This window comes from Malaclemys terrapin, chromosome 1 (genome assembly GCF_027887155.1).
Source record: "Malaclemys terrapin pileata isolate rMalTer1 chromosome 1, rMalTer1.hap1, whole genome shotgun sequence".
In the NCBI taxonomy this organism is placed as follows: Eukaryota; Metazoa; Chordata; order Testudines; family Emydidae; genus Malaclemys; species Malaclemys terrapin.
Genome location: NC_071505.1, coordinates 134,531,119 through 134,558,409, shown reverse-complemented (window position 1 = coordinate 134,558,409; position 27,291 = coordinate 134,531,119). Strand labels below are relative to the sequence as shown.

The 27,291-nt window shown below is 47.4% G+C and overlaps 1 protein-coding gene, 1 long non-coding RNA gene and 1 pseudogene across 2 annotated transcripts in view; 2 read left to right on the top strand and 1 right to left on the bottom strand.

Annotated features, from left to right (window-relative positions):
• Nucleotides 1-316: 316 nt before the first annotated feature.
• LOC128830497 (RAD9, HUS1, RAD1-interacting nuclear orphan protein 1-like) lies at nt 317-9,272 on the top strand (annotated as a pseudogene).
• LOC128830498 (uncharacterized) lies at nt 4,924-15,281 on the bottom strand. Its single transcript, XR_008443592.1, has 2 exons — nt 15,229-15,281; nt 4,924-5,327 (listed from the first exon to the last, which is right to left on the bottom strand). It is a non-coding gene; the product is annotated as an uncharacterized LOC128830498 (long non-coding RNA).
• Nucleotides 15,282-15,351: 70 nt separating this feature from the next.
• Nucleotides 15,352-27,291, top strand: part of TULP3 (TUB like protein 3) — a 103,141-nt gene continuing 91,201 nt past the window's right edge. Inside the window, 2 exon segments of the mRNA XM_054039686.1 lie at nt 15,352-15,435; nt 15,437-15,525. Of these exon segments, the coding sequence (XP_053895661.1) occupies nt 15,352-15,435; nt 15,437-15,525 (173 nt within the window).

Below are 27,291 nucleotides of genomic sequence, written 5' to 3'. Positions count from 1 at the left end.
CTTTCTGCTGCCTTTTTTGAGTATGCACTTTTACTGCTTGGTTTTAACATGACCGTGACTGCATCAGGAGACATTAGCAATCCTGAAACAGCACAGTGAATAGAGACAAGCAGTGTCTTACTAGAGGAGTGAGAAGTAAGCAAAACAGTCTGAGGAAAACCTCCTCTGTTAAGTGACATGCTTGTGGGGTGGGATTTCCTGAACTGACAGCCCTCCCCCATGGAATTTTGACACCAGCTGGAGGCTGGGAATTCCCTCCCCTGACTCCTCCCCTCTGGCTCCATCACTGTCTCCTCTTCCGTTCCCCTCATTTCATCTGGACTCTGATGGTGACGGATCTGAATCTGACTATTGGATTGCAGGAAGCAGAGACTTCTGTATGTGAGTGAGTGTCTCCCCCTGCTGGGACCCGAGTAGGTGAGAAGGAACTGAGATTGTTTTTCTACATACATGTGGAAGGGCCAGGGGAGAAAAGGGCTGTGGAAAGATGTATTAGTGGATTAGTCTCCTAAAAGGGAGAGGGGGTGTTAAAACAGGCCTGCACAAAGCACTGGATAATACTCTAGGACACAATCCTACACTGGCTGAGAGGGGTAAGATGGGATGCACTTGGTGTGATTTAATAGTGAACCAGATCTTTCACATTTCTGTGATTGTGGTTTTCTCAATCCCTGGGGTGACTCCTATGGTCAGGCTGACAGGTGAAAAACATTTGTCTGTCAGGGACTTTCTTCTTATCCAAGAGCAGAACTGACCTGGATGAGCTTGTGCGTCATTAAAAAAATCCCCTATTCTTAGTGATGCTTGCCCCAGGAGGGTGATGATACTGCTGTCACCCTGGCCCTTCCTCACTCCATGCACTCCCCAACTCCTGTCACATGATTATTAATTCTTATTTCTATCACTGGAGCACCTAGGAGCTCTAGTCAAGGACCACAACCCCTTTGTGCTAGGTGCTGTACAGACCTCAGCTGTAACCTGGAAGCTCTTTGGGGTCGGGACAGAGCCTTTCTGCTGAGATATGCAGTAAAAGGGCCCCTTCACCCACAATCATGGTCTGGGGGGTAAAGTTACCACCTGGGCAATATTTGACCGGCCTGGCCAGGTTTTTTTTATGGATTGCAAGAAAAATAAATAAAAAAAAAAGGGCAGCTTAAATTATGTGTGTCTAACGATTTGCATTATCATCACAATACACTGGGATATCTAACGTTAAAAGTTTGTGTTCAGCTAAAGGTGCTGCAGTGTTCCCACTGCCTGTCTTTGTAGAAGCCATCACCTCAGGCAGATCTGCTAAATAATAACACTTAAGTCTCAAAGCTTAAGAAAGCAACCACAAGGGGCAAGATTTCAAACTCGAATGAAACACTCCACCAGCCCCAGAGACCTGGAGTTATCTTTGTTAGATTTTAAATGTCTTTTCATTGACTTTTTTAAAGCAGAGGATTTTAAATATACTTCAGGCATCAGTTGTATGGGTTCTAAAACAGTGAGTAAAACACTTGCTGAGAGGAGGCAGAATTTGTGTGTACCAGGAACAATGGAAAATTTCCAAATTTACAATGGATTTATTTGGCTATGTCTGAGGAGTAGTCAGTTAATAAGTAGTGTCACAGTTACTGAGCTAACTGCACCCCTGGTCTCTTGAGTGCATCGCTGCTCAGCTCTCAGACCTCAAGCCATCACCTCTCTTGGGATGGAATCACACAATTTTCCCACTCTTAGACTGGGCCCCGAACATGAGAACGGCCGTCCTGGGTCAGACCAAAGGTCCATCCAGCCCAGTGTCCTGTCTGCCGACAGTGGCCAATGCCAGGTGCCCCAGAGGGAGTGAACCTAACAGGTAATGATCAAGTGACCTCTCTCCTGCCATCCATCTCCACCCTCTGACAAACAGGCTAGGGACACCATTCCTTACCCATCCTGGCTAATAGCCATTAATGGACTTAGCCTCCATGAATTTATCTAGTTCTCTTTTAAACCCTGTTATAGTCCTAGCCTTCACAACCTCCTCAGGCAAGGAGTTCCACAGGTTGACTGTGCGCAGTGTGAAGAACTTCCTTTTATTTGTTTTAAACCTGCTGCCCACTAATTTCATTTGGTGGCCCCTAGTTCTTATATTATGGGAACAAGTAAATAACTTTTTCCTTATTCACGTTCTCCACGCCATTCATGATTTTATATACCTGTATCATATCCCCCCTTAGTCTCCTGTTTCCCAAGCTGAAAAGTCCTAGCCTCTTTAATCTCTCCTCATATGGGACCCATTCCAAACCCCTAATCATTTTAGTTGTCCTTCCTTGAACCTTTTCTAATGCCAATATATCTTTTTTGAGATGAGAAGACCACATCTGTACGCAGTATTCAAGATGTGGGCATACCATGGATTTATACAATGGTAATAAATTATTCTCCGTCTTATTCTATATCCCTTTTTTAATGATTCCTAACATCCTGTTTGTTTTTTTGACTGCCGCTGCACACTGCATGGACATCTTCGGAGAACTATCCACGATGACTCCAAGATCTTTTTCCTGATTAGTTGTAGCTAAATTGGCCCTCATCATATTGTATGTATAGTAGGGGTTATGTGCATTACTTTACATTTATCCACATTAAATTTCATTTGCCATTTTGTTGCCCAATCACTTAGTTTTGTGAGATCTTTTTGAAGTTCTTCACAGTCTACTTTGGTCTTAACTATCTTGAGCAATTTAGTATCATCTGTGAACTTTGCCAGCTCACTGTTTACCCCTTTCTCCAGATCATTTATGAATAAGTTGAACAGGATTGTCCCTAGGACCGACCTTTGGGGAACACCACTAGTTACCCTCTCCATTCTGAGAATTTACCATTTATTCCTATCCTTTGTTCCCTGTCTTTTAACCAGTTCTCAATTAATCAAAGGATCTTCCCTCTTATCCCATGACAACTTAATTTATGTAAGAGCCTTTGGTGAGGGACCTTGTCAAAGGCTTTCTGGAAATCTAAGTACACTATGTCCATTGGATCCCCCTTGTCCACATGTTTGTTGACCCCTTCAAAGAACTCTAATAGATTAGTAAGACATTATTTCCCTTTACAGAAACCATGTTGACTTTTGCCCAGCAATTTATGTTCTTCTTCTATGTGTCTGATAATTTTATTCTTTACTATTGTTTCAACTAAATTGCCCTGTACTGACATTAGATTTACTAGCCTGTAATTGCCGGGATCACCTCTAGAACCCTTTTTAAATATTGGCGTTACATTAGCTAACTTCCAGTCATTGGGTACAGAAGGTGATTTAAAGGACAGGTTACAAACCTTAGTTAATAGCTCCGCAATTTCACATTTGAGTTCATTCAGAACTCTTGGGTGAATGTCATCTGGTCCCGGTGACTTGTTTCTGTTAAGTTTATCAATTAATTCCAAAACCTCCTCTCATGACACTTCAATCTGTGACAATTGCTCAGATTTGTCACCTACAAAGGACGGCTCAGGTTTGGGAATCTCCCTAACATCCTCAGCCGTGAAGACTGAAGCAAAGAATTCATTTAGTTTCTCCGCTATGACTTTATCATCTTTAAGTGCTCCTTTTTTTATCTCGATTGTCCAGGGGTCCTGCTTCTGATGTACTTTAAAAACATTTTGTTATTACCTTTTTGAGTTTTTGGCTAGCTGTTCTTCAAACTCCTTTTTGGCTTTTCTTATTACATTTTTACACTTAATTTGGCAGGGTTTATGCTCCTTTCTATTTACCTCACTAGGATTTGACTTCCACTTTTTAAAAGATGCCTTTTTATCTCCCACTGCTTCTTTTACATGGTTGTTACACCACGGTGGCTCTTTTTTAGTTCTTTTAGTGTGTTTTTTAATTTGGGGCATACATTTAAGTTGGGCCTCTGTTATGGTGTCTTTGAAAAGCGTCCATGCAGCGTGCAGGGATTTCACTCTAGTCACTGTACCTTTTAATTTCTGTTTAACTAACCTCATTTTTGCATAGTTCCCCTTTCTGAAATTAAATGCCACAGTGTTGGGCTGCTGAGGTGTTCTTCCCACCGCAGGAATGTTAAATGTTATTATATTATGACTGGTTTCAGAGTAGCAGCCGTGTTAGTCTGTATCCGCAAAAAGAACAGGAGTACTTGTGGAACCTTAGAGACTAACAAATTTATTAGAGCATAAGCTTTCGTGGGCAACAGCCTACTTCTTCGGATGCATACAGAATGGAACATATATACACACATACAGAGAGCATGAACAAGTGGGAGTTGTTTTATTGGCCTCTCAGAATTGGTAAGAAACTCCCACCTGTTAATTCTCTCTGTATGTGTGTGTATATATATCTCCTCAATATATGTTCCATTCTATATGCATCCGAAGAAGTGGGCTGTAGCCCACGAAAGCTTATGCTCTAATAAATTTGTTAGTCTCTAAGGTGCCACAAGTACTCCTGTTCTTTTTATTATATTATGGTCACTATTTCCAAGCGGTCCTGTTATAGTTACCTCTTGGACCAGATCCTGCACTCCACTCAGGACTAAATTGAGAATTGTCTCTCTCCTTGTGGGTTCCTGTACCAGCTGCTCCAAGAAGCAGTCATTTAAAGTATTGAGAAATTTTGTCTCTGCATTTCGTCCTGAGGTGACATGTACCCAGTCAATATGGGGATAATTGAAATCCCCCACTATTACTGAGTTCTTTATTTTGATAGCCTCTCTAATTTCCCTTAGCATTTCATAGTCACTATCACTGTCCTGGTCTGGTGGTCGATAATAGATCCCTACTGTTATATTCTTATTAGAGCATGGAATTACTATCCATAGAGAGTGGCCATCCACTGTGTATCGATTCTGATTTCCTCACCAGGTCTGACTTATGTTCAGTACTCGCAGTTTCCTCCCTCTTGGACCAATGTCCGTGGTATCCAGTTACCAAACAGCCTTTTAAAAATATTTATTTTGAACAAAAGCATTTCAGAGAAAATAGATCTTAAAATAATAAACTGACTCTATGGACATCCAGGTGTCTTTCACGTGGGAATCTTGGTAGATTTAACTTCCTAAAGACTTCTCAGCAGAGTCTTTCTTTGTCAGCTTGTCTCCTTGGACAACCTTTTGGCAATGGACAACCCCCTCCCCCTCAGAGGGCTTTTACCTGTTTGGTATCCTTGTGATCTCCAGGCTCCCAGCCGGACAAAACAAGGCTTGCAGCTTTGCTGGAGACGGAATAGGATCTTCAATGTCAATAGCTTTCTCTGTTTCAAATGTATGCCAGGATGTTCTTATTTGGGGAGCCACTGTGTTGGCTTCCTGTGCAGTCCTCACTGAATTAAAACAGTATAGCTATATAATAAGAGAGAGACATAGCAGTTGATTTAGTTTATCACTGGAATAAGCAAACAAGACTTGGAATATATCTAGGGAAGGAGGTGCATTTATATATAGTCACTTTTCAGAGTAGAACTGTATTTTAAAAGCATATGTGAGCTTCCAGTTTTTCTCACTCATTCGAATAGTGTGTGATTTCCTTTGCCACAAACTCTCTCATTAGACTGGACTTCCTGCCAAGGAAGCAATAAAATGGCAGTTCTCGAACCAAGAAAGACATGCAGCAGGGGTCGGGAGTAGGGTAGATAGTGGTTGCCTTGTGAAGAAAGTAGGGAGTATGATGAGTCACCCTCTCTGAAGGAAAACATTTTTTCATCATCTCTGTTTGGCCCCTCAGGTGTCTCCACAGTTTGAAAGCACCGTGTCAACAGGCTTCAAGAGATGTCAGAAGCAGCACCATGTTGCCCACAGCTTCCAGAGCCGGGATGATAGTCGTGGTTTCTTCCATGTGGGAGGAGTGTGTCGGAAACAAACAGTCTGCAAATTTCCTCCTTTAATGTTTGAGGCTCCACAGGCACACCCCTATGCTGGAGCAACAGGGTACTCAGACTTTTGTGGTAACCCAGGGAACTGTGCAAAGACATGCCATATCCAGCCAAAGAGGGGCACTGCAGCAAAGCCCAGTACCTCAATGGGCAAGCCTAAGAGCTGTAGAAAAGGGGCCTCTCAGTTTCCTAACCAGGATGCTGAGCCAGATGTCTTCAGTCCACCAGATCTACGGACTCCAGAGTTGCCCTCTGTGAGAAGCTATGGATGCAGCAGTACTCTGCCACAGATGAACACCCTCTCTCCGAATCCACATAGTGGCCTTGATCTCTGTGCTGATACCACTGAGAGCCTTGAACCAACATCTGTACTGGTCAAGGATACCCCAGAGCATGAGTACGGAGTGAAGGTAACCTGAAGAAAATGGTCTCGCCTGATGAGATACCTGAGGGAGAAGGGGATGCTGAGCCCAAGTGACATCCTAGTGAAGACTGTAAGGGCTGATCCCAGTCAGTGCTGATCCCTTTGGAAAAAGGACACGCTGCCTTTGACTTGAGGGGCACAATAACTGAAATCCCTCTTTGCTGGCTCCAAAAGCAACGGGCATTGCTAAGCCTAGTTGGGAGATCAGTGACAGGATAAAGAGAAGAACCAGGACTTGTACTGTAGGCTAAGACTGCTTGGTGCTGCAGAGAGATGCTTCCCCCCGGAGTGCTGTCTAATCTGACGGAAGATCAGTCTGTACTGGATAGTGATGGGCGGGGGCGTGGCTGAGAGGTTCCTATTCTCCAAGGGACTTTCTATACCGACCCTCGGATGTGTCCTTCCCAGTTGGCCCACTCTCCCCATACCTCGTCTTGGGTTTTCAGCCCCTCCCCACCGCCGCCTGCGCCCTGCTCTCTCTGTAGGGGTGGGATGCGCTTTTCGCACACTGCTCCAGCTGCCCACGCTGGCGTCTCTGTGTCCAGCCTGTTTGCCCCTCCCCGCACGGCCATTGAGCTACCTCCGCAGCCTCGCCTCATCGGAGCCTCCGCTGCACAGCCGCCGGCGGGGTGCCTGGTGTAACAAACTGAGCATGCCCAGTAACCTTCGTTGTTGTCACTGCCCTCGCTCTGCCCTTATTTCTACTTACGATTTGCTGCCTCCTCTCTGGAGGGGTTTAAAAGGACTAAGGGGGGCAAATCACAGCGGGGGGCTGTCAGGGTCTGAGCAGGGGACAGAAATTTACCGGCCGGGGGGATCAAGCTACTGTAGGTAATGGCAGAAGAGGGGCTGAAGGGGAAAAAGCGGGGGTGGGAGCTGGGGTTAAGCCTAGGGGGGAAACGCTGCCAGACCCTGTGGGGGGACAAAACCCCCGTTTAGGGAGGGGAAGAGGGGGCAACAGTGACCCCATGGGATGAGCCACCTGCTGTGCTCGCTAATCTAGGGTGTGGGAGTGCAGAGGCTGTTTTTGTTCTGCTCACAGGACGCTGCATGTCAGTCCCGGAGCAGAGGGCGGGTTCCTGGGGCTGGGTCTTAAAGGCACAGGCCTCCGAATTCCTAGACTGTCAAAGCTTAGACATTGCAGCTCCTCTCTATTGTATACAAATGTTGCAGGGCCAGGGCCGCCTGGGGGGGCAAGTGGGGCAATTTTCCGCAGGGGCCCCCATGAGTATATCAGAGGCTGCCCCCGCCTCCGTCTTCCCCCATCCCCCGGCGTCTCAGCGTGCCGCATCCGGGAGCGTCCCTGGCGTGCTGCAGTGCCGTGGCTCCAACGCTGTCTGGGTCCGCTCCTGGATGTGGTGTGCTGAGGCTCCGGGAGAGGGGGTAAGCGGCATGGTAAGGGGCTGGGGCTGGGCACCCCCCCCCCGACCCCATCCCAACTATCACCATCACCCAGCAACAGCCCGTTATGTAATTGCAAATGTATACATACCATTAAAACATTTAATGTTTTTAAATAATGTATTTTGTGTATTTTCAAATTATTACAAATTAATTTTTGAATGTATTTCACTAGTTATTTTTTACATTTCCAAATACATGTTACTAGAGTATTGCAACTTTTTTTATGGAAGGGGCCCCCGAAATTGCTTTGCCCCAGGCCCCCTGAATCCTCTGGGCGGCCCTGTGCAGGGCTACATTACTGCTCCAGCCAGGAGACTGAATGCGGTGAAATATTGTACAGACATTCCCACCGCCCTCCCTCCCTCAAACTTTGCCTCTCACATTTTGAATATATAAAAGTGTCTTCAATCAATTTCTATGTCTTCCTGGACACTACAGTGCAAATAAGTGATGGTCACATAAACACCACCCTATACCGGAAACCTACTGACCACTATAGGTACCTACATGCCTCCAGCTTTCATCCAAGACACATCACATGATCCATTGTCTGCAGCCAAGCCCTAAGATACAACCAAATTTGCTCCAACCCCTCAGACAGAGACAAACACCTACAAGATCTTTATCAAGCATTCGTAAAACTACACTACCCACCTGGGAAAGTGAGGAAACAGATTGACAAAACAAGACGGGTACCCAGAAATCACCTATTACAGGACAGGCCCAACAAGGACAATAACAGAACACCACTGGCCATCACATACAGCCCCCAGCTAAAACCTCTCCAGCGCATTATCCACGATCTACAACCTATCCTGGAAAATGATCCCTCACTCTCACAGACCTTGGGAGGCAGGCCAGTCCTTGCTTACAGACAACCCCCCAACCTGAAGCAAATATTCACCAGCAACTACACACCACACCAACCCAGGAACCAATCCCTGTAGCAAACCTCGTTGCCTACTCTGTCCCCATATCTACTCTGGCGACACCATCAGAGGACCCAGCCACACCATCAAGGGCTCATTCACCTGCACATCCACTGTTATATATGCCATCATGTGCCAGCAATGCCCCTCTGCCATGTACATTTGCCAAACCGGACAGTCCCTCCGCAAAAGAATCAATGGACACAAATCGGACATCAGGAATGGTAACATACTGGCTTTTGTAAGTGAACACTTCAATCTCCCTGGTCATTCTATTACAGATTTAAAAGTCACTATCGTTGAACAAAAAAACTTCAGAAACAGACTTCAAAGAGAAACAGCAGAACTAAAATTCATTTGCAAATTTAACACCATTAAACGGGGTTTGAATAGGGACTGGGAGTGGCTGGCTCATAACAGAAGCAGCTTTTCCTCTCCTGGAATTGACACCTCCTCATCTATTATTGGGAGTGGACTACAGCCACCCTGATTGAATTGGCCCTGTCAACACTGGTTCTCCACTTGTGAAGTAACTCCCTGCTCTCCATGTGTCAGTATATAATGCCTGCATCTGTAACTTTCACTCTATGCATCTGAAGAAGTGAGGTTTTTACCCACGAAAGCTTATGCCCAAATAAATCTGTTAGTCTTTAAGGTACCACCAGACTCCTTGCTGTTTATGTCTATATGAAATCACTGCAGCTCATTTCTCTTATATAACGTGCTGAATTGCTAATTCCCTCCCAGAGCCCACATGTCTGCACCCCCTCCTGTACCCCAATCCCCTGCCCCAGGTCAGAGCCTGCACCCCTCACTCAAACTCCCCACAGCCTGCAACCTTCCTGCACCCCAACTCCATCCCAGAGCCTGTACCCCAAAAAGGGCTGGATTAACCTTTTGTGGGCCCGGTGCTAAACATATTTGTGGGCCCCCATGGGGTACATGGGGCAGGGGGGCAGAGTCCTCAGAGCGACGGGCTTGCCGCGGGCAATGGGAGATGGGTCATGGCACGGCAGGGACAGCGCTGCTCCACCCAGCCCATTACAAGGGCACTATTTACAAACCGGGAGCTGCCAGACGCACACTGGCCAGCCCTGTCCTGCGCTCCCATCATGCTTCTTCCCCTTCGGGGCAGGCCCATGCTGCACCATGCCACCCCCCTGCCCAGCACCCCTCTGACTCCCTACGCCCAGTGCCAAACCACCCAGAGACCCCCCACAAACCGCCATGCCCAGTGCCCTCCCACAGACCACTCCCCACCCACTCAGAACCCCCCCCCCAGATCCTTTCACTGCCCAGCGCCCCCTAGCTGGAGACCCCCCACAGCCCTCCCACAACTGCACAGTGCCCTGCACCTCCCCACCCAGAGCCTCCCACAGATTCCCTCACTGCCCAGTGCCCCCCACTGCCACAACTGCACAGTGCCCCACACAGACCCCCCACACTTCCCAGCGCCCCAACACACAAAGATCTCCCCCACTGCACAGCCCCCCAACACACACAGATCTCCCCACCCCCCACTGCACAGCACCCCCCCCAGACCCACTAGAGATCTACTCTCCCACACCCTAACCCCCAGCCACAATAGCTGGCCCTGATGGGAGGTGACTGTGTCTGCCAGGCTGAGCCGGCAGCGCAGCCAGAGCTGGTCCTGGGGCAGGATAACTCTGGCCCCTTGGGGGTGCAATCAGCCAGGCTGGAACAGGAGCAGGAGCAGAGCCTACCCGGGCCAGGCTCCCTCAGGACCCACATGCCTGGCAGGACCCAGCTGAGCCTCCCTCCCATCGTCCCCTTTGACTGGCTGAGACTGGCCCAGCCTCTGCAACAGTCCCAGGTGGCTCTTTCCCTGGGGAGGCAGGTGGGGCCCCACAGGTCCCAGGCAGTGGAGACGGCTCAGAGCTGGAGCAGTGCTGGGGAGTGGGGCAGATCCCTGGGACGTGACTCCCCGAGATCCCACCCAAACCCATTGGCCCCGTGGCCAGCAGCCCTACCGAGCCCACATGGTGGCCCCCAGCTGCTGGGTGATGAGCCCCCTACAGCAGCGGCACAGCCAGGTTCTAACATCAAGGATTTCTTGTATTATGTATAGTAAGTGTTTAATATAAAAATCAGGTAGTAGGGTTTACAATGTTATAACAAGAGATTATGCTATGACCATTATCCAGTCAACTTGCACACTACTATTTTGAATTAGTGATAATTCAGAGAGAGAGAAAGAAGAAAGCTGAATTTAGAGAATAATTATTAACCAGATTCTTGGTTATTCACCAGCCACTTTGCTCCAGTCCATAGCACAAAGCACCATAAACCCAGTAGAATCTGGCCAAGGGACTATTCACCTTAAATTGGCATCTGCTACACTCCCCCCCTCCCCCATTCCCAGTCACCACTATTCAGCAGGGCCGCCCGGGGGGGGGGGGGCAAGTGGGGCAATTTGCCCCAGGCCCCGGGGGCCCCACAGGCCCCGAGTATGTCGGAGGCTCCCCCCACCTCCGTCTTCCCCCATCCCCTCTGAGACGGACACCTCCCGACCCCATGCCCCCCACAGCCCTGGCCCCCGGCTCCGAGCCCAGTCCCTCTGAGCCAGACACCCCCCGACCCCATCTCCCCCACAGCCCTGACCCCTAGCTCCGAGCCCAGTCCCTCTGAGCTGGGCACCTCCTAACCCCATCTCCCCCACAGCCCTGACCCCCAGCTCCGAACCCAGCCCCTCTGAGCCGGACACCCCCCTGGCCCCATCTCCCCACATCCTGAGCCCAGCCACTGTGAGCCGGGCACCCCCCAACCCAAAGCCCAGCTCCCCCCGCAGCCCTGGGCAACAGCAGCACCACCCCCAAGCAGCGACAGCCCATTGGCACCAACCATCACCCAGCAACAGCCCATTATGTAATTGCAAATGTATACATACCATTAAAGCATTGAATGTTTTTAAATAATGTATTTCGTGTATTTTCAAATGATTACAAATTAATTTTTGAATGTATTTCACTTTTTTTTTTTTTACATTTCCAAATACATGTTACTATAGTATTGCAACTTTTTTTTATGGAAGGGGCCCCTGAAATTGCTTTGCTTTGTAATAATTTGAAAATACACTAAATACATTATTTAAAAACATTAAATGCTTTAATGGTATGTATACCAGCTGTTTAGCTGCAGCGCGCCAGGGCCGCTCCCGGACGCGGCGCGCTGAGACGCCAGGGAATGGGGGAAGACGGAGGCGGGGGGAGCCTCCGACATACTCGTGGGGGCCCCTGCGGGGCGCCTAGGGCAAATTGCCCCACTTGCCCTCCCCCGGGCGGCCCTGAGACATTCTCTCGCCTAGACCTAGACCAGTTTCATAATTCTCTACAGATTTGTCACCAAGATCAAGGACTGCAGTGAAAAGACAGCAAGGCCTGTGTGCTGGACTGCCCCAGGCGAGGGGCCAGACCCAGCTATGTAGATGGGTTAAAGGGTTCTGTAATGGGCCCCTTCCCAGGGTGAGCCTGGTGCCATGGTGCCATTGGCACCATTGTAAACCCGGTACTGACCCCAAGCCCCCTCCCACAGCAAAACTGTCTTGGACCTTTTCTGGATGCCACCCAAAAATATAAAAACCTGCTGCCCCGGTGCTACTTTACTGCTACAGGAGACTTGATGCAGTGAAATAATTTCCCTAAATTCCATCAAACTCTGCGTCACACATTTTGAGTATTTAAGAGTCTCTCATAACTATTTGTCTATGTGAAGTCTCATAACAGTTCACAAATTTTAGGATTGCCTTTTGCTGCATTTATCTTGCCTGTGAATCCAGCCCTTAGAGTCCCATGTTCACACGTCATTGCTTGTGTGTAGAAGCTGATTCACAAATATTTAGTAAGTGTATTATATGGTGTCATCTTACATCCTTCCCAAGGGCAAAAATCTTCTGCAACAATGAAGGCTTGGGCTCATGACCAGTGGCTGCAGAACTTTTGGATGCGCACGACCACACTTCTGCATCTGTGTGCAAAACTCACCAAAATAAAAGCTGCACTGACAATGGAGAAGATAAAATAATTTAGGGTTACCATACGTCCGGATTTTCCCGGACATGTCCGGCTTTTGGGGGCTCAAATCCCCGTCCGGGGGGAAATCCCCAAAAGCCGGGCATGTCCGGGAAAATCGGGAGGGCTGGGTGGTGCTCGGCCGGGGCCGGCGGTGCGGGGCCGGGGGCATGGTGCCGGGCCGGGGTCCGGGCTGGGAGCCGGGTCGGCCGGGCCGGCGGGGAGCCGGGCCGGCGGGGAGCCGGGTCGGCGGGGAGCCGGGTCGGCCGGGCCGGCGGGGAGCCGGGTCGGCCGGGCCGGCGGGGGGCCGGGCCGGCGGGGAGCCGGGCCGGCCGGGCCCACGGGGAGCCGGGCCGGCGGGGAGCCGGGTCGGCCGGGCCCGCGGGGAGCCGGGTCGGCCGGGCCCGCGGGGAGCCGGGCCGGCGGGGAGCCGGGCCGGCCGGGCCCGCGGGGGGCCGGGCCGGCGGGGAGCCGGGTCGGCCGGGCCCGCGGGGGGCCGGGCCGGCGGGGAGCCGGGTCGGCCGGGCCCGCGGGGGGCCGGGCCGGCGGGGAGCCGGGCCGGCCGGGCCGGCGGGGGGCCGGGCCGGCCAGGCCTGCGGGGGGCCGGGCCGGCGGGGAGCCGGGCCGGCCGGGCCGGCGGGGAGCCGGGCCGGCGGGGAGCCGGGTCGGCCGGGCCCGCGGGGAGCCGGGCCGGCGGGGAGCCGGGTCGGCCGGGCCGGCGGGGAGCCGGGCCGGCGGGGAGCTGGGGTCCGGCAGTGCTGGGCGGGCCGGGGGTGGTGGGCCGGGGCCGGCACCCCAGGGCCCGAGCCGACCCAGGCTGGAGCCGCCGGGGGGGCTAGCCTGGGCTGCGCCTCCTCCCCCCCACACCCTCCTTACCTGCTTCAGGCTTCCCGCGAATCAAATGTTCGCGGGAAGCAGGGGAGGGGGCGGAGACTTTGGGGAGGGGGCGGGGTTGGGGAGGGGGTATGGGCGGGGCTGGGGGCGGGGGCGGGGGCCGTGGAGTGTCCTCCATTTGGAGGTACAGAATATGGTAACCCTAAAATAATTGCACTATGGGGATCTGCAACACCAGATTCTTATTGGTCAATCAGTGGTCTCTCTCCTAAACCAAGGTGGAATGGATTTCTTTAATGTACATAGTCACAACATATTGCTAAAGCTCATTTTATGCTCAATGCCGTGTTAAGATCTCTGCAGTCATAGATAATAACTGTTTTCTTGGGGAATCAGGGCACAGTATCCAGTCTGCCAGACACAGACACACACTGCATATACTGCAACCCTTGTCAACTGTGAAAAAGAAAGTGAGGATTGCACGATGCTAAGAAACATAGAATTGTATGAGAAATAAATGCCATAAACTGCCTAAGGATCATGATTCCTGTAAAAATTCCACATCAGTAAACATTTTCTTAATGCTGATAGGCATACATATGTTAGGTAATGCTGACATGTGGAAGGAATAGCATGAGTGAATGCAAAGTATGTGTAACATTATAACTTCTGTGATTTCATTTCTTAATTGTTACTTATCAAAGGTCCAGTGTCATTCTTGCAAAAGGTGGGCACATATGCCCTGCATTACAGAAGGAACCAATCAAGACTACCTGACTGATGAGAAGAAAGAGTACAACTGCAAAAAATGTGCATAGTTCACTTCTTTACCCAAAAAAAAAAAAAATTGTTTAAATGCCTCTTGTTCAAAACATAATGCAACCAAAAGACATTTTTAATGTATATACCAGATTATAATAATAAATGTTTTTTATTTTAAAAAATTATTCTCTGTATTTGTATCCATGTGTATAATGCAAATTATAAAAGTAAATTAAAAAATGAAAGTGGTATCACCTTGGGCTCAAGGGTATGCGCCATACCCCCAAACCGTACCTCCCTTTTCACATACTCACACACAAAAAAGTGAAACAGCGCACCTCAATCATCCAATAGATCAATTTGGCACATTAGCCAGGAGGAAGCAGATCGTGAGTGTTTTTGACCACAAACCCCATCCCTCCTGATTCCCAACCCCATGGACCAGTGACAGGTGCATGAGCAGCCAAGTCATTGGAAATAAGCAAGGAGGAAGCCAGTGAAAAAAATGAAAGTGGCCATTCTGGTATCACCTTGGGCTCAGGGGCATGCTAGCCAGGAGGAAGCAGATCAATCAAAAGGGCCACTCTGGTATCACCTTGGGCTCAGGGGCATGCTCTGTAGCCCCAAACCTTACCTCCCTTTTCACATATTCACACACAAAAAAGTGAAACGGGGCGCCTCAATCACCCAACAGATCAATTTGGCACATTAGCCAGGAGGAAGCAGATCGATCAAAGGGGCCACTCTGGTATCACCTTGGGCTCAGGGGTATGCGCCGTACCCCCAAACCTTACCTCCCTTTTCACGGATTCACACACAAAAAAGTGAAACAGCGCGCCTCAATGACCCAATAGATCAATTTGGCACAGGAGGAAGCAGATTGTGAGTGTTTTTGACCACAAACCCCATCCCTCCTGATTCACAGCCCCATGGACCGGGCGGTAGCAAGTAGCCCAGATGGTCACGCTGCGTGGCGGAAATTGCAACTACTTGCAAAACGGGAGGGTCGCTATACGTGTCGTCACACCGGCACGAGCCAAGAGGGGGTGGTCCCACAGCCACCTTGCAATAGGCATGCGCGGGTTCTGCCCCACCCCTTCCAGACACCAGCCAATGAACGCTCCGGGTGTTGCGCCTTTGGCCAATGGCGCGGCGCCTCAGTGCCGGGTGCGGTTGCTAAGGGCAGCGGCGGCGACCGGGGCTAAGCGCGAGTGGCCGGGATCCCATGGCAACGGCGGGGGTGAGGATGGAGAGCGCGGGGGACCGGGCCGGGCCCCGCGGGGGCAGGTGAGACCCGGGGAGGGAGGTGCGCGGGCGGAGTGGCTCGGGGGTCACCAGGGACCGGGGATCCGCCCTGCAGCTCCCGGGGCCGACGGGGTTTCGCGGGTCTGGTGCCTGGGCTCTTGCTCCCCGTTGGTACCGAGTGAGGCGCCCCGGGCTCATCCGTCGTGGATGCCGCTGACGGTCCCGGGCAGCAGCACCTGGACATGACACCCCCCACCCCCACCAGACGCTACAATCGCAACCCCGTTAAATGTTTCCCTTACCCCCCCCCCCCTTTGCTTGTGTGGAAAACCTACCCAGTCAGGCTGGGCAATGGCCTCTCCCAGCAGACAGGGCACCAAATAAACTCATTGCACACGGGAATGGCTTGGCTTGCTTTAGTTCATTACAGGATTTTAATCTCTGGAGTTAATTGCAGCCCTAGGAGATAAAACGATAAACTGATGTCTTGAAGTTGATGATGTTCCTGACTGTGATGTACAATTTTTCAATATCCGTGTGTGTGCAGCTCAGCCCCTCACATACAAAGAGAGCACTTACAGGGGAAGGGTTAAAATATACCAGATGTATTGAAAAATTCTCTGCACTTCAAGGTCCCTGCCCCCCCCGCCCCGTAGCCCCTTCTTTTCCTGAATTTTGTCACAACAGGTCAAGATGATGTGGATAAATATCTCTGTCAGGCAGCCGGTCTACACTAGTGTTCCAATAGTTGCTGCAGTGGTGGGGAATTTTAAGAAAAGGCTGGTCTCTCCGCACAAACGTTGTACCATTTTAATTTTATCAGTATAATTAAATTAGTACAGCCTGCCTAGCAGGGGGTGCAGTATACTGTACTCCTAAGGGAATTCTATGCCAAAAAATAAAAATTCTGTGCACAATATTTGCAGAATTTTTAATGTGGAGGCTCCTGCATGGCCGTGAGGACTGAGGAGGAGCACAGGCTGCTGGCTGCACAGATGTGGGAGATCACCCTGCAGCCCCCCCCTGCTCCCCAGAAACTCAGCAGTGAGGCTGCACCCAACCCAGACATAGCACAAGGGCCCGGCCTGCCCTGGAAAGACCCTAGGGTCTTGCCCCTCTGTGCCAGGTGCACCAGTTGTGGGCAGGCAGCCTCAGCCTAGCATGATCTATGTGTAGAGAGGCTTGGTGTGAAGTGAGAAGGTTCTGTGTGGACCAAACTGGGTGCGAGTCTGGGTGCATGGGGGATCTGGATGCACGGGCTTGTTGGGGAGGTTCTAGGTGCAGGGGCAATGGGACTCTGCAGGGGGGTCCAGGTAAAGGTGGTTGGGGCTCAGCAAGCAGGGGAGTCTGGATGCAGGGAAGTAAAGAAATCTGCGGGGAGAACATAAGAATGGCCCTACTGGGTCAGACCAAAGGTCCATCTAGCCCAGTATCCTGTCCTCCGACAGTGGCCAGTGCCAGAGGGAATGAACAGAACAGGCAATCATCAAGTGATCCATCCCCCTGTCGCTTATTCCCAGCTTAGGGCAAACAGAGGCTAGGGACACCATTCCTACCCACCCTGGCTAATAGCCATTGATGGACCTATCCTCCATGAATTTTTCTAGTTCTTTTTTGAATCCTGTTATGGTCTTGGGCTTCACAACATCCTCTGGCAAGGAGTTCCACAGGTTGACTGTGTGTTGTGTGAAGAAATATTTCCTTTTATTTGTTTTAAACCTATTAATTTTATTTGGTGACCCCTAGTTCTTGTGTTATGAGAAGTAGTAAACAGCACTTCCTTATCTACTTTCTCTACACAAGTCATGATTTTATAGAGCTCAATCATATCTCCTTAGCTGTCTCTTTTCCAAGCTAAATAGTCCCAGTCTTATTAATCTTTCCTTTAGCACCTCACTCGTCCAGTGGCCTCACTGGTTGTTTAGCAGGTTTCCTGCTTCTGATGTACTTAAAAAAGAAAACTTGCTATTACTTTTTGAGTCTTTGGCTAACTGTTCCTCAAATTCTTTTTTGGCCTTCCCAATTGCATTTTTACACTTCACTTGCCAGTGTTTATGCTCCTTTCTATTTTCCTCACTAGGATGTACTTCCACTTTTTAAAGGATGCCCTTTTGCCTCTCACTGCTTCTTTTACTTTGTTGTTTAGCCACGGTGGCTCTTTTTTGGTTCATTCATAGATTATAGATTATAGGACTGGAAGGGACCTCGAGAGGTCATCGAGTCCAGTCCCCCATAGTTCTCTTACTATGTTTTTTAATTTGGGGTATACATTTAAGTTGAGCCTCTATTATGGTGTCTTTAAAAAGTTTCCACGCAGCTTGCAGAGATTTCACTTTTGACACTATACCCTTTAATTTCTGTTTAACTACCCTCCTTATTTTTGTGTAGTTCCCCTTTCTGAAATTAAATGTTACCGTGTTGGGCCGCTGTGGTGTTTTTCCTGCCACAGGGATATTAAATTTAATTATGGTCACTATTACCAAGTGATCCAGCTATATTCACCTCTTGGACCAGATCCTGTGCTCCACTGAGGATTAAATCAAGAATTGCCTCTCTTCTGGTGGGTTCCAGGACCAGCTGCTCCAAGAAGCAGTCATTTAAGGTGTCAAGAAACTTTATCTCTGCATCCTGTCCTGAGGTGACATGTACCCAGTCAATATGGGGATAATTGAAATCCCTCATTATTATTATTGAGTTTGTTTATTTTAATAGCTTCTCGAATCTCCCTGAGCATTTCACAGTCACTCTCACCATCCTGGTCAGACATGAATTGTGACGCAGAATTCCCCCAGGAGTATTAATGAAATGTACTTACAGTAGTATAGCTTACTGCCATATCGGATGGGGAATAAGCATAAAGATACTGGACCAAATTATTAAACAATTAATTTGTTTAAACCTAGGGGATAAAAAGGTGCTATGTAATAGCAAGCATGGATTTGTCAAGAACAAACCAATTTAACTTCTTTCTTTGGGATAACTGACCTAGTGATTAGGGGGAAGCAGTAGATGTGATATAGCTGGATTTTAGTAAGGCTTTTAGCATAGACCAACATGACATTTTTCTAAGCAAACTAGGGAAAATGTGGTTTAAACTAAATAAACCATAATTAAAGAGTATTTATCGGTGATTTGCTGTTAAATTAAGGACATACGAAGTGGGATCTTGCATGGGTCTATCCTGGATCCAGTACTAGTCAATATTTTCATTAATGACTTGGATAATAGAGTGGAAAGTATGCTTATAAAATGTGTGGATGACACCAAGCTGGGAGAAGATTGCAAACACTTTGAAGAACAGGATTAGAATTCAAAATGATCTTGGTAAATTGGAGAATTGGTCTGAAATCAATAAAATGAAATTTAATAAAGACAAGTGCAAAGTACTACACTTACGAATGAAAACTCTAATGCATACAAAATTGGGAATAATTGGCTAGGCAGCACTGCTGCAGGAAAGAAGGTTATAGTGGATCACACTGAATATGAGTGAAGGGTGTGATGCTGTTGCCAAAAAGGCAGATGTAATCCTGGATCTGTTAACAGGAATGTTGTATATGAGACAGAAGTAATTGTTGTATTCCACTCTGCACTAGTGAGGCCTTAGCTGGAGTACTGTGTACAGCTTTAAGTATCACACTTTTAATAAACATGTGAACACACTGGTGAGAGTCCAGAAGAGGGTAACAAAAATAAAAGTTTCCTCCTAGGAAAAGTTGAAAAAACTGGGTAGATTTAGTCTAGCAAAGAGAAGGCTGTGGGGGAATGTAAGAAAGTCTTCAAATATGTAAGAGTTTGTTAAAAACACAATGGTGATCAATTGTTCTCTATGTCCACTGAGGGTAGGACAAGAAATAATTGGCTTAGTTTGCAGCACAGGAGATTTAAGTAGGGATGTTAGGAAAAACTTTCTAACTCTAAGGATAGTTAAGCACTGGAGCAAGTTACCTAGGGAGATTGTGGGATCCCTGTCCTTGGAGGTTTTTAAGAAAAGATTGAACAAACCCTTGTCAAGAATAGTGTAGGTCAGGGGTAGTCAATTATTTTTTGGCAAGTTCCAGATTTCTTGGTCAAGGTAAAGTCAAGGTCCAGTCTCCAGAGAAACATTTTTCACACTACAGTAACAATTATATTAAGTAAATAAAAAGATTCATGGTCCATTCAAAAGTGTCTGGTGGTCCGGATTTGGCCCACAGGCCGCCTACTGACTACCCCGGTCTATGTATACTTAATCCTGCCTCTGTGCGGGGAGATGGACTAGATAACCTCTTGCTGTTCCTTCCAACTCTAAATTTCTATGATTTCCATGGTAAACATATATACCAGTATAACTACATACACACTGGTACCAGTGTAACTATATTGGTTAGAAAAAAACATACCCCTAACTGACAGTTATACTAGTACAAAAATTGTGTGTAGACAAGTGTATGCAAAGCCTTATATTGTGGAGCTGTACATGTATCCTCTAGCTGTGTATGTGCGTAGGAGTGCAGTGTTTTAGCACTTCTGAAATACTTTTAAGGAGGCAGTTATAGGTAAGTAAAGTTGGCTAAGGACTGGTCCACACTGCATAGTTAGGTCGGCTTAACTATATCGCTCCAAGCTGTAAAGAATTTCATGCCCTATGTGATATATTTAAGCCAGTGGTCCCCAAACTTTTTGAATTTGTGGTGTTGGCAATACAGTAACAAAATTGCACTGGGATGGAAGGGTGTCTCCTTCCTAAATCAAGGAGTGTCTTTGGTGAAGATATACTAACTTGTCTAGCCAGTGAGTAGCATAAGTTTTGTCAATATGGTGGTAGTCATTGAATTATCCAGAGCACAGTCATGGTGATATTACATCTAAATATAACTTGATCCAGAAGGATCGAAAAGTGCTCTACCAACTTTATAGAGGAATCTCTTTGTTGTCCACTGAAATGCAGCTTTCTCTGGGGTGGAATACCACAGCTACTTAACAGTGCACCGACCACCATACATAGCAAGTAAAAAATACTTCCAATGGACACATTGGAGGGAATATTTGTAGGGAGAATGTCCTGTACTTCTGCAGAAAGTACCATGGAATTTTTAATAATCATATGTGGTCAGGATCTTGATTTTAGGATTATCCAAAAGGCAGCAGTCCAGTGCCCCTTTGCACCATATTGTTGCAGTGCTTCAGTATCAGCTAAGACGGAAGAGCAGCTTCTAGATCACCAAAACTATTTTCTTTGTGAGGTGGTCCTCACCAAAATTAACCATTTACTTTGAGTTGATGAGATCACAGTCAGAAGTGGTATGGTCTCTTGTTGTGTCTTACGGCTATAGTATGATCCCTTTGACTGTCATTCCATAGATCTCTTGTTGGGTTTACCTAAGTCTTTTCTCCATCAGATGAAAGTGCATGCTGAGATTCTTTTAATGAGAATTTTTGTCAATGAATAAAAGAAAAGCATTCCAATTTAGGGCTACATGAAGGTGCTCTTTTGAGAATCTTGGAGATTCATTTTACTTATTTGCACAAAAAGGCCCAGCATGAACATCATCATGTCAAGGCTTCCCACATATTACTTTCTGCTAAATGTGCTGGATTTCTGACCTGGAGATACCATATCTATGAAATCAAAGTCTCCATGCCTCTGCAAATCTTTGGCATCACTGTTGAGACTACAAGCAAAGATGCCAAATAAGATGGTGTTTACTGTAATGTAGACACTTCTCCGTTAGCAACTAGATTGAGCCCACTAATTTCATATTTGACTATCCAGCTAGCAGTTCCTCCTCTGTGTGTGTACAGGGCCTAGCACACTGAGGGCCCCAATCCTTAATAGGACTTATGGCTGCTACTGTAAATGAAAGAAGTAATTAAAAGAATAAAAAACAATGTGTTATTTATAACTCCTAATTTTGATTGAATTAGAACCAGTGGCTAAAAATTAGAGTTCTAGATCTCCTTAAAGTGTGGATTTGCTTCAAAAAGTGACTCTTAAATATCTTTGAGTTTCCATATTTGTCCATTAGTAGTTCCATATTACTTTTTCTCAGTTTATAAATTGTTTTTATTGTAATTTCCAGCTGTGTAAACTCACCCTGGGATCTGAGTCAAGCTGAGTATATGTTGCTTGTTCTCCCTCTCCCCCAGATTGAACTTTATCAACAACAACCCTGTCCCAACTGAGGTGCCGTATAAGTGTAGTAAAAGTGCAGTCCTTTTTTCAGAGTCCGAACTGTACCTGAATAGTCCCTTCAGTTCTTCATAATTCTTTTCTAAATTTAGAATATTGACAGTGCACTTTAAAGTGGACATGTCAAGACTTTCTCTGTCCCCTAACTTATTTTAAAAAAATTATCTAAGCTTTCATTTTCACTATAATTGCAACCGAGACAAGGGACATGGTTACAACAGTTAAGATTTGTAGTCAACTTGCTAACTATGTTCCTGCAACCAGGCCAAAGCTTTGGGTTGCTCAAGGCTCTTGCATCTTCATTGGGATATGATTAGGTCCTGTCCACACTACAAACTTTACCCGTGTTGTAACTGGATTAAGGTATTTGTAACTAGGTCGGTTGATGTGATTAAAGTTGTAGGCTTTGAATATTGAAAAAATTATTCGCCCTTCCCGAAAGAGGACAGTTCCACCCCTTAAAACCTCAGTCCCTGAGTTGGGCCGTACATTAACAACTCAAAGTGCTAGATTTGTAGAAGCCCATGCATGCAACACATGTTAAACTTCTACACTCCTTGCCTGCAGTGTTCTTGTTCAGGTAAAACAAAGAAATGGACAAGGATGGGATCTCATGCCCTGGAGATCCCAACAAACTTAGCAGTTTTACTTACAACTTGTTGAGCCACCTAGCCTGGGTTAGAATTTTAATTCTGTTGATCCCCTCTTGATAACTCTTTCATTCTTTCATTTAAGAAATTAGATTTTGTATGTGGGTGTAAAATGTCTGACCTGTCAACTCTGGGTATCCTCTTTGGTGAGGAACCTGTGTGCTCCTCACTAATGAGGACACCCACAATTGTGTTTAATGTGAAGGGGCATAAAGTAAGGGCAGTTTGGAGGGTGTGGTTTGTATGCAGTTTTTAGGTTTTGAGGGAGTGGATGAGTAAGGGAACTGGCATTCTGAAGGGAAGGCTGCTTAAATTTAGGTTTTGGGAGAGAATGTAGTACTTGCTTCAAGCATTGTGTGGAAAGTATCCTTTCTTGAGTTTGTAGCTTCTGCACTAAATAAACCACAATAACTTTTAAAATGAATAGATTTCAAAACAGCCATAAGAGTGGGACTATGAGTCATGTTGTTTAGTCTGGGCTAGGTACTCTACAGTGCAGACAGTTTAACTGCTGACTTCGTTGCTAGGAGAGAATGGTATTTGCTTTACTTTTCATTCGTTCCATGCTGTACTGGGGTACAGTGTCAACAAAATTGACAAAGACTAGGTTTAATCATTCACAAAGGGGAGGTCATACTGGTCAGGATCCCAAGTTCCTGAGAACTTACTGTTCACCTTCTGTCCCTGTCCTTCTTTTAAATATATTTGTTTTGCCTGAGGCAGAGCAGCCCCTAAAAACAAACTGAATAAACAAAAAGGAATTTTTAATGGAAATTTGAGCACTATCTTGGTGAAAGGACTTGAATAGCTGGGTAGCTTTGAGAGACTTGAGAGAGCAGTGCTCTCCTGCTGTTGAGTAGAGATTCCTTTATCTGGATGAAGCCTGAGGAGGTCTAGAGATAATAAGATAAACCTAAATTAGCTTGCTGTTTGAAGCAGAGCATAGATCTGTCCTTCGCTGTGACTTTAGGCTTTTCCTATAAATTCCAGGATACCTGGCAGTTGGGATTTCTCTCAAGTTTTTGAAATTTTCCAGCATCTGCATTTAGTCTATGAAAGTACATTGGCTGGGAATCAAACCCAAGTCTCCCACGTGGGAGACAAGAATTCTACTACTGAGCCACCAGTGCTCTCGCCAATGAATGTATCTGGCAGGAAATTCCTTTGGTCTTTGTGCCCAAATATGGATTTTTTTTTAAAAACATGCTTGCTTGGAATGTCTGTATGTCAACATTATGGTCAGAGTTTGGTACCTGGAATAGCTGCCCCTTCTTCAAATATGAAGCCAGCTAGAAAGTGAGAATAAGAAAATCTGCCCCGGCACTCCAGACAGCTTTGCTATTTGATAGCTGGCCTGTGTGCATTTTGGCCTCTGTAGTATTCCTTTTAGGGGGGACAGTGCTCCTTTCTCTGTATCTCTGCTTCATTGAAGAACTTACTATAACTTATAAGAAGGAAAGGGTTCTCTTAGGTCACATAACAGAAGAATGAAGTCTCCCTCCAAGCACCAGTCCAGCAGCTTTATAGAGAATATTGAATATTCTTCTTTCCACCCCCTTCGCAACTGTATTTCAGACATGGGCTCTAGTAGTGGCTTTTCAAAAGCTGCTGTTCTATTTTCACTGGCTCCATTATCTTTGGTCTCTAGTGAGTCAATGTCAAGGGCACTTGGATTACTAATTGACACATCATCTTAAATAGCTCTGAATTCATGACTGTTAAATCTTTTTATGCTTTTGTTGGCACTCATCATGTGTTACATACACTAATTTCAGCATGCGCTCTCTGACTCACCTTTTCTCAGACCTGTGCTCTGAACATACTCTCCATTTACCTGTTAGCCTCCAGAACCTAGACAGATTGTTTCCTGTCAGGAATAGCAGTGCATTCTTATGTAGGATAGAGGGAAGTCTGTTTTAACCTCTTGCTATATGATTTTGGGATGGTTGTAAAGTGAGACGGACCCTGCATTCTTCAGTGTTGTTTTAATGAGACTAATTGTCTACCCTGGCAATTGAAAGACAAACCTTTTGTATTTCAGAGGTGTTAACGTCTCTTCCTCCCTCCCCCCCCCCAAAAAAAACCACAAGTTTTGCCACAGCAAGTGCCAGTGTGAACAGGAGTGGGGCAGAGCAGGGCTGTGTGGGGATCCCTCCCTAGCCCCTGCTGTGCCCCCCCAAATGTGGGGGGCAGGGGGAGGAGGATGATTTATTAGTGACAGAAAAACCCATTTCATCACTGTAGTGTCTATACTATAGCGGCATAGCTGCAGTGCAATAGTGCTTGTAGTGTAGACATGCCTGTAGCATGGAATTCCTGTTGACCTAAGTTTTCATTGTCCCTGTTTTACCACACTGGCAAATCCCCTGATTGGATTATCGAAGTCTTGGGTTCTAGTCTTACAGCATCACCTAAGTGCAAGACATTGTTCACACAAGAACTACACTGTGATCAAAAATAATATATAGAAATAGGGGGTGTCAAGGTTCCTTCCCCACTCTGAACTCTAGGGTACAGATGTGGGGGCCTGCATGAGAACCTCTAAGCTTAACTACCAGCTTAAATCTGCTTTTGCTGCCACCACCCAAATTATTTATGAGTTATTTGGGAAACTCTGCCTACCTCCCCTCCAGAATATCTCCCTCCCAAGTACTATAACCCTTCCCTGGATAGCCTTGAGAGACTTCTCCACCAATTCCCTGGTGAACACCGATCCAAACCCTTGGATCTTAAAACAAGGAGAAATTAACCATTTCCCCCTCCTTCCCTCCCCCCCCCCCCCAATTCCTGGTGAGTCCAGATCCAACCCCCTTGGATCTTAAAACAAGGAGAAATCAATCAGGTTCTTAAAAAGAAGACTTTTAATTAAAGAAAGAAAGGGTAAAAATCATCTCTGTAAAATCAGGATGGAAAATAACTTTACAGGGTAATCAGATTCAAAGAGCCCAGAGGACCCCCCTCTAGCCTTAGGTTCAAAGTTACAGCAAACAGAGGTAAATCCTCTAGCAAAAGGAACATTTACAAGTTGAGAAAACAAAGATAAAACTAAGACGCCTTGCCTGGCTGTTATATTTCAAACTTGTAAGTGAGAGACTTGTTCAGAATGATTTGGAGAGCATGAATTGATGTCTGGTCCCTCTTAGTCCCAAGAGCAAACAACCCCCAAAACAAAGAGCACAAACAAAAGCCTTCCCCCCCACCATGATATGAAAGTATCTTGTCCCCTTATTGGTCCTTTGGGTCAGGTGTCAGCCAGGTTACCTGAGCTTCTTAACCCTTTACAGGTAAAAGGATTTTGGTGTCTCTGGCCAAGAGGGCTTTTATAGTATTGTACACACGAGGGCTATTACCCTTCCCTTTATAGTTATGACAGGGGGGAAATGCAAAAAGAACAAATCATCTAAGTATGTGGATTGTAAACTCTTCAGGGTAGGGACCATCTTTTTGAAATGTACAGTACCTAGCACAATGATTCCGGCCAATAGGTGCTGCCTAATAATATGTGCTAAACAGTAGATGGTTTGTGCCATTGCACTCTTTAGATACTCATTGCTCTGCACTGCTGCCATTTTCACAGGGTTGGGTTAAGTTTATAGAACCACTAAAACTTAAGAGCCCCTGAATAGGTTTTTTTTTTTTTTGCCTAATCACTTCCTCATTGCTCTGCCATCCTCCTATGAAAGCTTGTATTTTTCTCACTCTTCTGTCCATCTTTCATCTTTCTTCCAAATGAGGCATCCAAGCAAAAAACTTCTAGGAATCAGGTGACTGTGTCCTGTTGCTCTGTCTTACTGACTCACTGGTACAACCAGGCCGCTCTAACTGCAGGACTTGGATACCATTCATCTTGCCTTAAACTATCCCTTTGTCCTCACAAATACCCTTCCAATTTAGTTTTGCTTAGGCAGTCCCTACTATATGTTAATCTCTCTGCTCTCTCCACTGACATCTTTTTGGATCCTTGCAACTCCCGGGGGGATTCTGCGCCACAGCACGTGCGCAGAATTCATGTCGCTCCCGCAGATTTCTTTGTTCTCATGCAGAAAAATGACTTTCTGACAGGGAAACAAAGGGAAGCTGCAAGAGCAGTCAGTCACGCAGAACTCCCTAGCAGCGCAGATACATCATTTCAGGCAGCCGGTGGAGAGGTAAATCACTATGGGGCTGGGGACACCCCAGCCAGTCGCTCCTACCCTGAGCCTGGATCAGCTGCTAGTCCCATCTGGGCTGGAGGCAGGAGAGGATAGGACTTCCTCTTCCCCTGCAAGGAATGGCTGGGGCTGTGTCAGACCCCCCCCAAAAAACCTCCCCCCCCAGTTGCAGGAAGCTCCGCATTCTCCCCTGCTTCCTGCCCCCATTGCTCCTCAGCTGTGGGGAGAGGAGTCACTGTATGGGAGCTGCTCCACCCAGCCCCCATGCATCCAGACCTCCCATACCCAGACACTGCCTCCAAGCCTCACCCCATACACCCAGAACCCCCCTAGCCCTCCATACCCAAACCCCACTCTACTGAACCTCAACCCCTGCATCTGGAGCCCCACCCTTGCACTCAGACCACCCCCCACTGAGCTCCCTACACTCAAACCCCCACCCTGATGCCACACCCTCTGCACCACCCTGAACCTCCACATCCAAACCCCCACACCACTGACTCCCAATTAGCTGCGCCCAGATCCCCACCCCAGCAAGCTCCACTCCCCCAGCATCCAGACCCCCCTGCTGAGACCCCCAGACCTCTCCACTGAGCCTCAACCACCTTCACCTGGAAGCCCCTGCAGAGTCCCATTGCCCCTGTACTTGGAACCCCCCCAACGAGCCTCTGTGCATCCAGATCCTCCCACACCTAGACCCCACACTGAGCTGCCTGCACCCAGATTGTCGCACACAGAATCCTCTCCCCCCGCACCTGGATCCCCCCAAACTGAGCCCCTCCACACTTGGATCCTGCCTGGTTGAGCCTGCCTTCCCCACACCTGGTGCGCCTGA